The 17,989-nt window shown below is 40.9% G+C and overlaps 1 protein-coding gene across 14 annotated transcripts in view; it reads left to right on the top strand.

Moving 5' to 3' along the window:
* robo2 (roundabout guidance receptor 2) overlaps window positions 1-17,989 on the top strand; it is a 627,127-nt gene that overhangs the window by 328,461 nt on the left and 280,677 nt on the right. The window contains exon 1 of one of the 14 annotated variants that reach the window (XM_031896597.1): window positions 10,315-11,131. The exons of the other annotated variants lie outside the window; for them this stretch is intronic. Within the exon in view, the coding sequence (XP_031752457.1) occupies window positions 11,077-11,131 (55 nt within the window). The 5' untranslated portion in view covers window positions 10,315-11,076. Of the gene's footprint in view, window positions 1-10,314; window positions 11,132-17,989 lie in introns of those variants that run through there. 14 annotated transcript variants of the gene reach the window in all.

Genomic DNA, 17,989 nt, shown 5'->3' with positions numbered 1-17,989 from the left:
CTGGAAGTAAAACCTCCAGGCAGTTGGTAGTTGTTTTAGTGGTGCATGTGGTCAGGACCAGCACTGCAGGAAACAGCAAACAGCAGACGATAGACAAGTTTCTCCTCACAGAGCTGTCAACCTTTCAATTCCCAATACCTGGAAGTGACATCACATACGTGACGCACATTTCTGGAAGTGACATCACGTGCATGCGCAAACTCACCACCAAACATGCGCACATCATCAAATGACGCCACCAAACGCTTACTGCGCATGAGTGCCTGGAACTCGCCGCAGGACTTTGGGAGATTTCAGATTTTTGGAGGAGAGCCACCAAAATCTGGTAATTCCCAAATAAATAAGGAGGGTTGTGGTCCTGCCAATATGTAATGCATTTCCCTCATTTTACACCATTTTTCTGACCCCTTGAAAAAAACTTAAAATTTGGGTTCTACTGTAACTTTAAATTGACTGAAAATGTGTAATTAATGTATATTGGATAGTTGCTTAGAATTATATATATATATATATATATATACAAGGAAGAGTGGAGCACACCCTATAGAAGTTCAAATGCCCTGGGTGCTGGATAAATTGAGGCAATATATGAACAGAGAGCCGCACACACAAAAGGACTTAGTAATGTAGTGAAAAAATGTAATTAAAAAAATATCCAACGTTTCGCGTACTGACTGTACAGGTTTGTCCCTGAGGAAGTGTACAGTCAGTACTCGAAACGTTGTATATTTTTTTAATTAAATTTTTTCACTACATTACTAAGTCCTTGTGTGTGCGGCTCTCTGTTCATATATATATATATATATATATATATACACGTGTTTTTACATTTTAAAGATGGGGCTGTATGTGGCAGGCCTTAAGATCATTTAAAGATTGATATGACCAGTGCAGGCAGGTACTTAAACAACAATATGGCTTTTCTGTTCACCCCCAATCCGTGGCCTGCTCGGCATACAAATAGCTAGTTCTGTGTTCTCTGGATTCTGAACTCTGCACCTTTGTTGCCTTTTCCAGGGGCAGTGAGCAGGCAGGAGCACATACAGGAATCTAATTTTCTCCGTAAAAGTAGATTTCCCTTATTGGCTTTTCGAGGAGTAGTATATAGGTTAGTGGAGTGCAAAGCCTAGAGTAAGATAACCACCTAATTCCCAATGAGTTGGCAAAGAGCATTTTTTATTAGGATTAAAGCCTTTAGGAAGTCATCTAAGTCCTGAGAGAGAGGATTAAGTCCATGTGATGAAAGAAGACCTAAGGATATACTTCCCCAAGCATCAGATAGGGGTGAAGCAGCAAATACATTCCTGTGATTAGCTGCCCATTCAGGAATAAGCAAGAGGGGAGAGGTGGGGAAGATGCCTTATTAATGCACAGCATTCTGCACTGAGGCACTTGCTTTCTAAAATAAATATTAATATATTGACTTAAAAATAGGGCATAGGGCTAAAGGGACACCCAAAGCTGAATTTAGGGTAACATAGAAAGGCATTTGCTATGGGGAACTGCCATGGCTGATTGTTGGGTAGAAAAGGCATTAGTATCACAGGGGCCAGCATCATAGGGAACCCTTATGGGAAAACATGGATTATACATTCATTTCTGCAACAATTATAGATTTTCCACATATGGAATAAAAGGAGTAACTGGGCAGAGTAAGCAAACTTTGGTAAAATGTTGTTGTATTTTTTTATTCTTAGCATCTGTTTTTTTTTTTCTTTTAAAAAATTTGAAGAAGTGTTTCTTTTGGGATGGTGGAATTCCCCATCAGTCCAGTCCATTGTGAGTGTTTGTCATGGGCAATTTGAGATTGTATTCTGCTTTTTGTCCTGGGTCTAGTAAAGAGGAGAAAAATATGTTGTGGGGAAAAATTGATTTTGCTGAAAAATGCAGAAAAAAAAGTAACAACTTTGTGACTCTGAAAAACATGTGACCTGCAGAAAAAAACACCACTGGCCGTGTAAATCAAATACAGGATATACCTGCCCCTGGAGTACAGGTATGGGACCCATTATCCAGAATGCTCGGGACCTGGGGTTTTCCGGATAAGGGATCTTTCCGTAATTTGAATCTCCTACCTTAAGTCTACTAAAAAAATTATTTAAACAGTAATTAAACCCAATAGGATTGTTTTTGCTCCAATAAGGGGTAATTATATCTTAGTTGGGATCAAGTACAGGTACTGTTTTATTATTACAGAGAAAAAGGAATCATTTAACCATGAAATAAACCCAATAGGACTGTTCTGCCCCCAATAAGGGGTAATTATATCTTAGTTGGGATCAAGTACAGGTACTGTTTTATTATTACAGAGAAAAGGGAATCATTTAACCATTAAATAAACCCAATAGGGCTGTTCTGCCCCCAATAAGGGGTAATTATATCTTAGTTGGGATCAAGTACAGGTACTGTTTTATTATTACAGAGAAAAGGGAATCATTTAACCATTAAATAAACCCAATAGGGCTGTTCTGCCCCCAATAAGGGGTAATTATATCTTAGTTGGGATCAAGTACAGGTACTGTTTTATTATTACAGAGTAAAAGGAAACCTTTATTAAAAATGTAAATTATTTGATTAAAATGAGTTTATGGGAGATGGCCTTTTCGTAATTCGGAATTTTCTGGATAATGGGTTTCCGGATAAGGGGTCTGATACCTGTATCTCTGCTGATTGGGCTGGCAGGGAAATGATGAGTTCAAATGACACAGAAGTGATCACTTAGGGCCAAAACAAGTGATATGAGGGCTTATTTACAAGCAAGTGCAAAATGCAAATTGGTATTTTTTTTTACCCAAACGGCATCATTTCCCTAAAATACCCGGATCATTGCAGGCACCTGCTTAGTAGCGCGCACCAGAACGTGTATGTGATTTTCCACTGAGGCCATAAATCAGCTTTCATGATGATTAATTGTGCACAAAATGCAGAATGTTCTGTTCTTACTGCATTTGGGGGCTAATAGTGTGATTTCCATGTTTGTCTATTGTATTGGCACAACTTATTAATCTTATACCCCCAAACAATGTGGGTCTCTATAAAAAATATATTGCAGAAAACAGCTCATATGTAAATCCCAGCTTCATCTAGATAAAACATTTTCATAAAAATATACTTTTTTTAGTAGTATGTGCCACTGGGTAATCCGTAATAGAAAACTGCCATTTTAATTACTTAAGGGCCGCCCCCTGGGATCATACCATTCACACAAACAAACCAAGGCACACATACATGTTAGGCCCCATCAGCCAATTAATGGACAAAATGTTGTCTTTTACTCCCATATCACTTCCTGTTACAGTTAGAGCTGCATTATTTCCTGTCAGCTGATCTCTGAGGGAACACACAGCCCATCACTAAATGGCGGCTCAAGGGAAAAGATGTAAAAGGGCAATATTTACTAATACATATATGTTCCATTTTGGTCAGAGACTATCATAGGCCACTTAATTTGATATAAACTATCTATTGAATCTGGGGGTAGAGTTTTCCTTTAACACATGCACAGAATGCCATTGAATGGTTTATATAATAAAGCAGCTCTGTACATGACTCTTTATTAATGTGCTTTGTTGTGTGTTTATGAGCTCGAGTTAATCAATACTCAGAAGAGATGCAACAATATTGCTCCCACTGACAGCCGTTTATAGGGTGTTAGAGCATTTGTTACAGAGGTGAGGCAAACACTTCCACAATAAATGGAGAGCACTCTCCTCCCTTAAATTATTGCTTTGCATACCAACGACCTTCCCTGCATGTCTCTGAGTGATGTCCAGAGGGGTGTATGTCCCTACGTGCCCGTATGTGCATCTCATGTGAATTAGTGTGTAAGGGTGTCTGTGCCAGACGTGAGTCCCTTGGATTTCTAGGCTAAATCTGCTCTGCACGCATTGAAATCAAATAAATATACACGTGGATTTTTTAGGCTCACTTTCAAATACAGTCAGTTATAATGTGAAGCCATCAGAATTTGCACAGCAATGGCAATAATCTAAAAACTTCCTACAGAACTTTGCTTTTCACTATGGCAGGGGTCCCCAAACTTTCTTACTTGTGAGTCACAGTCAATTGTAAAAAGACTTGGAGAGCAACACAAACACCATAAAAGTTCATGGAGGAGCCAAATAAGGGCTAAGATTGGCTATTAGGGGCCTCTATGCACACTATCAGCTAACAGGGGGCTTTATTTGGTAGGAAATATTGTATTTATTCAACCAAAACTTGCCCCCAAGTCAGGAATTCAAAAATAACTCCCTGGTTTGGGGGCACTGAGAGCAACATCCAAGGGGTTGGGGAGCATAATGTTGCCCCCGAGCCACTGGTTGGGCATCACTAGGCTATGGCATTAGGATATGTCTTTTCTTTTAGGTATTGTAGCAAAGAGTCTTGAGCTGTGACAATGGGAGTGACAGCCCTGCCCGGGCAGAGTAGTGATGGTTTTATTAGAAGGTTATTATTCTCATAGGGCACAGTTTTTAAACGCAAAGCATATTACTGTATGTACATTTGCTGTTGTACAATATGGCACATTATAAGTGTCTCTATGGCATGAGTGTGCGAGTGAGGCAAATTAGGGGTTTTCATTGTCCCTCTCAATCACTGCTTTGCTCAGGCACAGTACAACTCTGCATAAGACTATATGGCTGCCAACAATTGATCCAAAAGTATGTTTGCCTGGGGGGGGGACACATCTGCGTCTACCATTATATGCTGGGGAACTGGGGTCATTGCATAGAACCATTATATGCTGGGAGTCATTAGGTACCATTATATGCTGGGGAACTGGGGTCATTGCATAGAACCGTTATATGCTGGGAGTCATTAGGTACCAATATATGCTGGGGAACTGGGGTCATTGCATAGAACCGTTATATGCTGGGGTCACTTGGTACCATTATATGCTAGGGTCACTGCACACAATTCTGTAGTTACTTTTATGCTGGAGCAGTGTATTTATATGCTGGAGGGGTGCCGCTTTGGGCAGTTTAATGCTGGGGGGCACTGCTTATTCGGGCAGTTTATGCGGGGGGCGCTGTACTTATGTGGCAGTATTTATATGCTGGAGGGGTGCCACTGGTGCTTATATGTCGGGGCAGTGTATTTATATGCTGGAGGGGTGCCGCTGTACTTATATGTTGGGGCAGTGTATTTATATGCTGGAGGGGTGCCACTGTGCTTATATGTCGGGGCAGTGTATTTATATGCTGGAGGGGTGCCGCTGTACTTATATGTTGGGGCAGTGTATTTATATGCTGGAGGGGTGCCACTGTGCTTATATGTCGGGGCAGTGTATTTATATGCTGGAGGGGTGCCGCTGTACTTATATGTCGGGGCAGTGTATTTATATGCTGGAGGGGTGCCACTGTACTTATATGTCGGGCAGTGTATTTATTTGCTGGAGGGGTGCCGCTGTACTTATATGTTGGGCAGTGTATTTATATGCTGGAGGGGTGCCGCTGTACTTATATGTTGGGGCAGTGTATTTATATGCTGGAGGGGTGCCGCTGTACTTATATGTTGGGGCAGTGTATTTATATGCTGGAGGGGTGCCGCTGTACTTATATGTTGGGGCAGTGTATTTATATGCTGGAGGGGTGCCGCTGTACTTATATGTTGGGGCAGTGTATTTATATGCTGGAGGGGTGTCACTGTACGTATATGCTGAGGCATCATACCATTATAGTACATGTTGCTCCCTTCAGTAAAATATTCTTCTTGATGTGCACGCACTGAAAATTATTCTCACCCCAGTTTGAGCAATAGTTAAAGGCACAAACATTCTAATCCCTGACTACAGTATCTTAAACAAAGTGATTCAAACTAATGTAGGCTTATTTACTAGACACTGCATCTTCATGCTCCATGAATTAATGCTTTCCAGCACTCAAGACCTTGTACAAAGTTAACTCCATGATAGCCCTTACATAGAAACCAACCTATTTATCTATCTACTGCATTAGAAATAATACCAGTATTTGGTTGGTGTGTGTTATAAGCAAAATTTGCTCCGACTGCTGGATTTATTTACCTCAAAGTCTTTAGAAGACATACTTCAATATGTAGGTTATAAAAGTTATGGTCTTTATAGGTAGAGGTGGCCTTAAAGCATCATAATCACCTAATTTCTCTGGCTGCCCCCAAACAAAACCATGTTTTGCAGCCTACGCATTACTGTACATATGGATATATGAATTTGTGCAATCACACATTTTGGAAATGCCGATACTTCTGATGCTGCCCTTGCCTACACTTGCCTACAGATAGTGAATGTATGGCACATAATTCATTAGAAATGCACAATTTGCAAGTTTTCCACAATTTCATTTTGCCAGTTCTCAGTGGGAATCATAGGCAGGTAATGTGCTGTGTTTATTTACATACTCTATAGTTGTTAACATTTTTATTTGTGTATTCAGTCTGCAGCTTGTGGTTTATTTCATAGAAGCTCCATTGTGGTCTATGGGGAACTCTAGAAAATCTCTCAGACTCATTACTTAGGAGAGGATAAGCAGGATCCCCAACATGACTCGGGCTCATGTCTGTAATTTTCTGGTCTGCACAGAAATCTTGGATATAAATGTTGTTTTCTAAACCTCTTGCAAACATTATGGGCAGTGCTTAAAGCCTGTTTAGCAACCTAACACCATATTGATATTTGTCATTCATGCATGACCAGGACAGGTTTGTCCAGCCAAGCATAGTACATTTGTATAGCTGTATTGATGTCTACTTTCTATACTGGGGCACTGCTCGGAATACTGTATTTCCAACATCAATAACATGGCTTGGGAAGGGGGGTGCACAGGAGGGCAGGCTTGGCATATCTGGGGATTACATACTGTAGAGGGCATCTTTTTTGGTTTTGCATTTGTTATCAAAAGGCTCTTACACTTTACACTATTTGTAATGATGGAAGATAATAAGAACATGCTGCAGGAATATATTGGTATGACCTGCTCCTATGGATGTACATCTTGATAAGGATATGGATACGCGACCCCCAGTGTGGCACTTTTCTGTAGTTTGAGCAGATACAAGGAGCTTGAGATTGCTAGGGGTAGTGTGAGAATGAGGCTTAGCCTATATTAATAAAGCATAAGCAATGACTGTGTTAGGAAGGGTAGGCTGAGAAGGGATTTGCACAGTGAAGGAAAGGATTTTAATTTGTCACATTGTGATAATAAATAGTGGCTAGTGATGAGCAAATCTGTCCCGTTTCACTTCTCCGAAAAATTCCCGAAAAAACAGCAAAATTCGCGAAACGGCGAAAAAATCGTGAAAGGTTTTTTTTTTGTTATCTACGTCTTTTTTTTTTGTCACCCCACGTCCATTCCTACCTGACTGTGCCCTTTTTTTCCCAGCGATTTTTCTCTGAAGTTTGGCAAAACAATTTGCTAATGGCGAAATGCAGAAATTCACTGCAAATCTATGCCTGGCGAAAAAATTTGCTCATCACTAATAGTGGCCTGTTTGATCCCAACCTGGTTGTTCTCTATGTTGCTTAAAGCAGGGGGGTTTCTAAAGATCTGGAAAGCAGTGTGGCCTTGAAGCCTTCCCTTGACATGGCACAGTCATACATATTATCATTGCACATATTTACACCTGGATGCTGGCACTCACGTGTATCAGAAGCGCTGCATCTGGGTGCAGTTCACATAACAACAGATGCCCACGTATTGAAGGAAATCTTCACTCACGGGTTTTATCTTCTCAAAAAAGTTACATTTAATGCATAGCCAGCATTTTGGCTTCTGTTCCGCTGCCCGTCTCAAGGTGCAGAAAAACACAATCCAGAAATATATATGCTCATAATTGTTCTATTCCACAGCATGGTGTAATGTGCCCCATAGCCCCAAATAAAACTTCTCCCTTAATAGCCATGCATATTGCACCTAGAGCCACACTGTCTGTATAAGAGCACATAGCAGTTTATAGGAGTGCCTTTATTGGATATGTGAATGGAGACTGATGTGGCGCTACGGTACTTGCCCCCTCCTGACAGGGTGAATTAGACATGCAGTTTGGGGCAGAGATTGAGCAGAACACCCGATGAGCCCCGATAATTTACAGCTGACCTTCTTTCATTGAAGTCAATGGCTAATGGCATGGTGGGGCCAATATGGCTTTAGATCCCAAAGAATAATGTTATATTAGCTTCAATCTGGGAAGCTTTTTTACTTTCCCTTAATGTTTTACTACTTCTACCAAGTTTTTATTTCCAACAACCCTGTATCAAACATACAATATAGCACAGAACATGTACAGTAAGTGCAGCTTTGGTACCTACATACAGATGTACAGGAGGATCCTGGCTCTGCTCTCTGTGTGTGCTATGTAACAGCGCCCTAGTAGAACATGTCTTCCCTTCTATGAACAATGCTGGTGAACTGTCAATATTTGCAGACAGTGTGGTTGTGTCATTAACAGAGCTCCCAACTGTATTTCTACCTAGTAACCCAGTAACTGAGTCTGAAAAGGGACACAAATCCATCAACATTAGCCATTCCCTTTACTGATTCCTACTTAGCTAATGGCTGATAATTATTATGCACAATATATTAAAAACATTTTGGCTAAGGAAACAAAAATATAAAAAGCTAATATAAATATGCGAGCATATTAGGGTCCACAAAGGTAATTTTTTATTTTATTTTAAAAAATCTTAAATAAAAAAAAATATGAAAAAAAAGATGGTAATGCATGTTGTTGGCCTTTGTTTTCCTAAGCAGTAATGAGGCATTATCTGGCTCAAAAACGCATTTAGAAAATTTACACTAATAATATATAACGCATTTAGAAAATTTTTATATATATATATGGTTTACTTATTTATATTATCTTTTTATATTTTTTTTTACCTTAGAAATAATGTTTTAATATATTGTGCATAATAATTATCAGCCAGTAGCTAAACTGGAATTAGTAAAGGAAATGGCAAATGATAATGGGTTTGTCCCTTTTCAGCAGTTAGTGTAAATTTTCTAAATTATTATATAGGCACGTTAGGGGTTGTTTCAAAATCTCTCTGTATATGATTAGACAGGTACATACCTGGTAAATATTTCTGTTTGCCTTTTGCAAAAAAATTAGGTCAGATATAACAAAACTATTTTGATTAAACAGATATTTAAAAAAAAATGACAGAGATGTAGTTTAAATTTCCTGGCCAGTAGGGGGAGCTAAAGATTCATTTAGCTCCCTGACAGCTTGTTCTATGGCTGTGACAGTCTGATCCTAAGTGCAAACATCAAACAGCTAAGAGACTGCCTGTGATCCTACACGTGCTCTCAGTCCCACCTAGTTACACTGACTGCTGCAAATATAATACGTTAACCCTATTGAGCTCAAGCAGCATCCGTAATTATAATATATTATATATATATATTTATATGTATCTGTATATCTATATATATATCCCTTCTCTTTCATTTTTAACACTGCACTGAAATATTTCCCCCCTCTCCATTTCCATGACTATTAAATGTGCAGTGTTTAGCATTGATGCTTAAGGAAAAACACCAATTTACAGCCCTTATTTATTGCTACTCTTCTTTTAATAAAACACTGTCCAGCAGGGAATAATTTATGGCTTTTCTATTAGTCCAAACGGGAAGATCTTACTGAAACCACATAAAGCACCCCCCCCCCACCCTTTTATAGCTAATCAAGTCAATGATAGGTGCTATCTGCGCACAGTGTGCATAGGAAGGCATTGGGGATGTGCAGTAGTGAGGAGAGAAAGAGCTGCTCCCGTTTGGTCCAATCAGCTCTTTTGTCACTGGCAGACAGCTGGGAATTAACCCACTGAGAGCTGAGCTGGGAATTAACTCGCAGAATGCTGGAGAGCAGCAACTCCGACTGGGCAGGGGCGTTTGCTTTGAGAGTAAACAGGTATACAATAAAGACATTGTAGAAAGAGTTCATTCACATGGTCCCCAGGCCCATTAGAACCTAAAAATTATTGATACAAGAAATATTTTCTTTAGTATTTGGAGTAAATCAGCAATTTCCAACCTGCTGCCCTCCGGCTGTTGATGAACTACAAATCACAAAAAGCTTTATGTTCCTTAAGGATAAGGGCACCCAGGCTGCCTATACATCTATCTATGTATCTATCTATCTATGTATCTATCTATGTATCTATGTGTGTGTGTGTAATGAGCAAGGCAGATCCTGCTGCTTTTGCCATTGAGGAAGCTCCGGCTCGTCCCTGCCTATATTGCTCCTATGCAAGCAAATGGAGCCCTGCCAGTGGCGGCGTATCATTGTGTGCAGGATTAGTGAATGAGCTTATTTGTAGAGGAGTGCAAGGCTGGAAGTGTGCGGAGCAATTCTACCTCCTCACTCACAGCAGGGTCCAGCTCCTCTATCTCCTCCTCCTTTTCCAAGTGTTTGGCTGCTGAGCTGAGCCAGGTCCCACAGTGAGAACTGGCAGTGACAGAACAGGGCTGGGCTCATCAGTGCAGTGCTGGGCTGCTGGGGGACTACTGAATTACACAGAGGAGGGTGTCTCTTCCCCCCCCCCCCACCCTGGCCGCACACCTACATCCCAGGGAATACACTGCCAGCAGCACTCAGCTCACTGCCTGCTATGGGAGCTAAAAAAGGAACATGTCATAAGAAATCACAGGGACTGAGCTGTATCTAGTGAGGCTGCTTCTGCTGCTGCTCTTCCCTGTAACATCCACAGCCTCAAAAAAAAAAAGTCATCAGAGAGATCACATTGCCCGACCCTCCCTAAGGACAACTTTTGTGGACCACTTTGCAGTAGCCGTGCCATCTCTCCCATCTTTTTTTATTTTTTTGGATTCCACCATGGTAACCAGGAGCTGCCATGCCTGTGACACCACCGTCAGGATATGTGCTGCCATCTAAAGCAGTTTTGGGGATCATTCATGGATTGTAGAGTGCTGAGGACTAGATGTATCTATGAGGAATCCTTGGGCTTACAGGTTACCTCCTGTGCTGTGTCACCTTAGGGAAAGATAAAGTTTTCTACTTATTGCCACTTCCCTGATTTGGGTGCCTGTCCCGCATATCCACTGCTGGATTTTGGGATTTCTCCTATATTGGGAAAACATGGGCTTCCTGGTGGTGCCCCTGCTGTGTGGATTGTTATGCTGTCAGGTGTGGGGTAAGTTGAATATTGACCTATTTTGGGTATATTGGAGGGCTTGTGCCTAGGGGTCCGCGGCTGCTGCACATGGATGAGATTAGAGCTGGAATAAGTTGAATGGCTGGGAGCTGCCGGGATGTTTTCAATAAGCCGTTGCAGGTATTTAGCCAGCCTGCTGAATGGGCTTTATAGGGAGAATGTGTCAAGGAGAAACTTCAAGTGCCATGGAAAATTGCTTAAGTGAAACATGTTGCTGCATTCTAATATACTCTTTCTGCCTATTAATTCCCATTAAGCGTCCCGATGCAAGGGGGGTGCAAAGGATGTTAGGGAATACTGACAATCATATACATGGCTTGTGCTGATGTTATTGCCGGGGGGTTGATAATGCAATAAAGTGCTGTATATACTGGAACTGCTGCAAAACCTCTTGTGACTTGGAGATAGATGGCTCTTATCTGCAGCTTTCCTTATAGAGAGACTGTAGAAGCCGTGATATTCAACTGACATGTCAGCTCTTGGGTACAGTACAAGACTTCTGACGAACACTCTTATTTTGATATTGTCGATGAGTGCTAACTGCTCATCACTGACAGGGACTGTAGGTGAGTGCAGCGTGCTAGCTATCCCATAGTGTAGGTGAGTGAGTGCAGTGTGATAGTTATTAGATACTGTAGATAGTTATTAGATACTGTGGATAATGTAGGTGAGTGCAGTGTGTTTTAGTTATTAGATACTGTAGGTATCTAATTTACAGTATCTAATCTACAGTATTAGATACTGTAGTGCTCACTGACAGCTGGTCAGTACTGTAGGTAAGTTCTGTCTGCAGGCTATTAGATACTGTTGAAGAACACCGGTCAGCTATTAGCTAATGTAGGATAGTGCTACCTGCCAGCTGTTAGGTACTATAAGAACATGCTGCCTGTCAGCTGTTTGGTTATATAGGTTAGTCTCTCATAGCTCTTGAGTACTATAAGTGCTGTGTTCTCACTATTAGGTACTATTAGAGGCTGACTGTCAGCTAATAGGGAAGGTAAGGAGGTGCTGCTGCCTGTCAGGGTTTGGGTAGGGTAGGTTAGTACATCCTGACAACTCTTTAGGTACTGTAAGTGAGTGCTACCTGCTTGCTATTAGTTACTATTAGAGACTGATGGTTTTTAGGTAATACAAGGGCGTGCTTCCTGTGCTATTATGTACTGTATTAGAGTACTGCCTGTAAGCTATTAGATACTGTAGGAGAGGGCTGTCTGTTACCCATAAGGACTGTAAGAGAGTGCAACCTGTCAGCCATCAGGTAATGTAGCAGAGACCTAACTGTCAGCCATAACATACTGTAGGAGAGTGCTGCCTGGCAGCCATAAGGTACTGTAGGAGAGTGATGCCTGTCAGCTAGGTACTGTAGGAGAGACCTAACTGTCAGCTATAAGGTACTATAGGAGAGTGATGCCTGTCAGCTATAAGTTACTGTAGGAGAGAGCTAACTGTCAGCTATAAGGTACTATAGAAGAGTGATTCCTGACAGCTATAAGTTACTGTAGGAGAGACCTAACTGTCAGCTAAGAGGTACTATAGGAGAGTAATGCCTGTCAGCTATAAGGTACTGTAGAAGAGAGCTAACTGTCAGCTATAAGGTACTGTAGGAGAGTGATGCCTGTCTGCTATAAGGTACTGTGGGAGAGACCTAACTGTCAGCTATAAGGTATTGCAGGAGAGTGATGCCTGTCTGCTATAAGGTACTGTGGGAGAGTGCTGCCTGTCATAATTGGAAGTATCAGATATTATGGAAAGTATTAGCAAGCTGGTCCAGCTACATTATAAATTTTTCCTCCCCCCCCTTCAGATGTAGAGAAGGACTTTAAAGTTTAGTTTTAGAAACCACTGGAAGGGAGTGCGTTGCTGTATTATTTGTATATAAATATCACAGTATATAAGTATATAATGATCCAAAAAGCAGTAATTTCAGTTGGCACTGCTCCAAGAATAAAAGTTGGGAAAGATCGGAAAGAGCGCAAGAGAGTGAATGAACAGTTGGAGCTGTAGCCTTCTGTAACCTTTTGTTTTATTTGCTGTACTTCCTACTGTCTCTTATACAGCTGTACGATGATAGCAGATAGCCTCGCCAACCAACAGCTGCTTTCATACGCTCACAGCCACCCTATGCACCCTGTGCAACCAAACGGGCATCTGATTTTAGTCCCGTAATGTGTCCACTAGGCTCTAATGGCTAAATGAATTTCCTTCTTTGGATTGGTACTGTATAATATCAAAGGGGCTTCACCGGCTCCAGGAATGCCCTTCAGTTTAACAATGGTTCCTACAGTGTAAAGAATGAGTAAAAAATAGATAGAGAAATAGATAGAGAGAAAGAGAGAGAGAAAGATGATTAGATAGATAGATAGATAATAGATATATAGATAGATAGATAAATAGATAGATGAGATGATAGATAGATATAGATAGATATATAGATAGATGATAGATAGATAGATAGATAGATAGATAGATAGATAGATAGATAGATGATAGATAGATAGATAGATAGATAGATAGATAGATAGATAGATAGATAGATAGATAGATAGATAGATAGATAGATAGATAGATAGATAGATAGATAGATAGATAGATAGATAGATAGATAGATAGATAGATAGATAGATAGATAGATAGATAGATAGATAGATAGATAGATAGATAGATGAGCAGACAATAGGAATATAGAGATATACTATATGACAGAGGACAGATAATTTGGTGGATAGCCAGACAGGTCGTGGGCAGGCACAGAAATAGAGAGGCAGATAAAAGGATAAATAGATAATGAATTAGGGGACCGGGGGCAGCCGTGAAAGATGAATGAAAGTTCCTTGGAGATGAGACAGGTGCTCAGTGGGAGAATGGGATCAGGACCCAGCCCTGGAATGTACGTTTAGGGATTCTCTTTTTCTATATTTGCACATAAAAGAATGATCACAGCCCATAAGCTATACATGCTTGTCAGTGGCCAGAGAAGTGGGCCAGCGCGCAGGTAGCCGTTTAGGCACGTTTTCTACAGGATGAATCATTAGCCACATTGTGCTAAAAGAGGGCTCCTGTATGAGAGAGGAGGAAGCAGCTGTTCCATACAAATGAGAGCGCTGCATAGTATTGCCTAGGGTAAGGGAAGGAGATACAGCTAATTACATTTCCAATACTCTTCCTCTTGGCTCACCCACCACCACACACACACATTGGCCTTAATATGCAGGCTTTGTGTGTCTACAAATAGATTGTGCTCAGGCATGTGAGAGTATGTATGCTCTATACTGCAGCCCCTCCCCCCCATATGCATGTAAACTACAACTCCCAGAAGCCCTCTTGTAGCATTCCCTTTTTATACATGCAGTGCTGATCTTAAAGAAGGGCCTCGTTCCCTAGCCTCTGCAGAGACCCATTGTGTAGTGACTCTAGATATTCTTTCTACACAGTACAGACATGTCTGGTATATTGACTGCCAAGTGTAGTTCTTCCAATGGATGGGGTTTGATAGTTGTAGTTCAGAAGCTACAATGTGGCCTAATATTTACCAACTAACTATTTAAAAAATAAGATTAAATTTTGCATTTTTAGTAGTCTACAGTGCAGTATTCCTAGAGGTTGTTCTCATTCCAGTAGATGGCGCTGTACAGAATCCCTCATTTCCCAGTAGGAATAAAAGACTTGCAGAGAGTGCTGCTTGCTATTTCATAAAAGGAATCTGGTGTCACTCTAATCATATACAAAGACAGAGAGCAGTGTCCCGCTGCTTCTGACGGCACAACATTTCTTTAATATGAATGTATTTGTGCAGCTAAGGCTAATTCTGTGGCTTGTTTGGAAGCATTTACATATTTATTGTGTGGGGAACAACATACGACTGGTAGTTACAAAAGGAATAAACCACCAGTGTGATTAGAACTGACTCCGTATGTGACCAGAGTTCTTTTCCCTGGAGAACTTTGCTGCAATGTTCCTTGAATAGATATTCTACTGACCAGTTATGGGCTCCAAATACCAATGGTGAGGCTCTAGGAAGCCTATATTTTAGGAACTCATAGTATTTCATGGTAGAGTTAGACATGGATTTTATGGTTTTTGTGACATTGGGATACTCTTTAATTGGAGTTTGCAGAGGAAGCTGTATGGCAGCTCCCCTAGCAGATACCTGACATTCTCCATGCAGAATAGCTAATACCTATGTAGAGTTATGAACCTTTTTTAATAAAAATAAACCCTATTTGGTGTAATTAAGTGTTGCCTTTGCTCATCCATTGCCTTTCAGCTGTATGCTGCCTTCTACATCCAACCTGCTTCTTTTAACTTTTCACCATGGGGCTTAGTGGGAGCATAATGTTTACCCCAATACAACACTTCAATTCACCAGATGGTGGTAAACTAACCTTCTCAACAACCATGCAGCAGGCTATGTCTACTTAGATGGTGCCTGATCACTTTTTGGTATTCAGGTATCTATTTCTCATCCAGAAACTTCTGTCCCTCTTCTGTAAATGGAGCACTGTGCCTTTTATTAATAGGGTTCAGCTTTAACTGGTGGAATGATGAAAGATTTATTATGAAACATGTGGAAGACCCACACAAGGCTGGGGACATATCCGTGCATGTAGGGCATCTTTCATCCCTAGGAAAAATAGGGAAAAAAGCAAATGCTGTTGTTGGAAGGAATTTTCCGGGGCTGCAGTCCATGTGTGTCGCCTTAAGAGATTTCATGGCCAGATTATGGTGAAACTATTTTTGTATATGTGTTAAATTAGAAACAGACCAAGAGCAGAAAAGAATTAAAGTACCGTATGCCTTTATATAAATGAGCGTGCTGTATCATTCACACATGCACACAGATACACTTTAACGCATTATAACCATCTACTGTATGTTAGGTGTGAAATGACAAACTCATCCTTCTGCCTCATAAAACCCAGTTCAGCTCATTTACTGACAGCGGTGAAGTTTTCCCAGAACAGGAACCCAAAAGCAACCAACCAGAGATTTGCTTTCATCATTCTGTCTGCTGGAGACAGATCAAAGCTAGCTGTTGATTGGATGTTGTGGAGTCAGATTTTACTCAGTGTCAGTAATGAAGCCCCAGTATATGCAGCATCTTAGCGCATTATAAAAGAAGCACTGATTAAATTAAAAACTTATATAGAGGTACCTGGGCACCAGTGGAACTACAGTGTGAGACTGCAGTGTTATTGTTATGTACTGCTCTGCATATTGACTGAGTAGGGGCTGCCTTTTAGTCTGTATTTGTCTAGTATGAATGCTGTGCCCTCTTATTATATATTCTTTTACAAGACTCCAAGTAGGACAAAAACAACTTTGCAGAGAACCAACGTACAACTAGGATTGGCACCTTGGACAAAGGTGGTTGGGGGTGGGACAGTGACACTTGGGGCAGAACTGTGATGTCAGTGGGCAGAGCTACAACAACTCAAGTCAATGATTAAGTGGAATTTTATCCAGTTTTAAAACCCCAAAAACAGACAGGAGGCAACCCTACATACAACTGCCCAACCTAATATTTATCAGCAACTACCAGTAGGTCCCAAATGTTGTATTTTAATAACATCTATAGGGCCACAATTCAAAGCAACTGCTCTGCTGAGGTGGTCATCTTGCCCCACTGCTGCCATCTTGCTCTGCTATACCTGTTGTCCTAACACAGCTGCTGTTCTCCAAGGTCCTACCATACATTTACCCTGGATCAGTTGCCTTTATTTGTCCTTAACCCCCCCCCCCTCAGAATCAAGGTAAAATAGACTTTTGTATTTGAAGAAGCTGCATAATACACAGAGGACACAGTACATCAGTCTACTCAATTAGCAGCCTCCTGAACATTTAATGAGATCTCAGGACAGTGCTCCGAGCACAAGGCCTTCCCCATCCCACACAAAAAGCCACTTCCCAGACCTACTATTAAATAGAACGGCCTTGCTTTTATTATTATTATTTCTACGACTCTTGTAAATCCAGTTCCTTTGTACAGGAAAGGAGTCGGCTATTTCAAGCTCCGTCCCTCGGCCATCTATAATGCGTCTCTCTGTAATACTGCTTTGACTGAGGCTGGGGGCATTGTTATAAGAAGCCCTTATTATCATTATTAATAATTAATTTCATTCCCACGTGGACTCATAAAGCTACTTAGCCTGATCATTAATATTTATCCCTTCAAGGGAGTGACAGAAAGCCGGCAACCACCCCAGAAAAGTAGGCCACACTTCAAAGAGAATTGCAGAGAGTCACAAAAAATTCTGACTGATTTAATTTTTGATTTTTCTCTATGTTTTAGTCAAATTCTTTTTTTTAAAGCGACTGAGTCTTAAAGAGGAGAGATAATCAAAAGCAGTGTCTCTCCAATGCAAGGCGCAGCGTGGGGAATGTGTCACCGAATCTGGGTACATCTGTCACTCTGTGACTGCTGGATACTTGACACATGCTCTTCCCGTCCCCGTTCTGATCACTAATAGGACGCACAGCAGAGCCTTCCTTTCTGTTGTTACCGGTGATGGTAATGAGTCATTAATTCCCGCTAGGATGATGGAAGGAATGTTTCTAGCAAGGATCTTGTATCCCTGTATATACTGCTCTGTCTTTTCAGGTCCTCGTTTCCAGTGCTGTTCCTCTAATAACCCTATTGTTATTTAAGCTTATACAAGGAAAATAACTTGACAATAACAAAATAACAAATGACATGGACCTGGAATGTTAATAAGCTCAAACCATGTGGACACTACAGTGCAAACGCAAAGGGATAAACGGTGATACCCCAATTAAGGGATTGTGGCTCAGTGCCATGATTCTGATTGATTCAGCCTCACAGAATAAACAGCTAGGGGC

The sequence above is a fragment of the Xenopus tropicalis genome, chromosome 2 (assembly GCF_000004195.4).
Source record: "Xenopus tropicalis strain Nigerian chromosome 2, UCB_Xtro_10.0, whole genome shotgun sequence".
Taxonomy (NCBI): domain Eukaryota; kingdom Metazoa; phylum Chordata; class Amphibia; order Anura; family Pipidae; genus Xenopus; species Xenopus tropicalis.
Note: the sequence above shows the minus strand (reverse complement) of the source record. Positions and strands in the feature narration are given on the sequence as shown.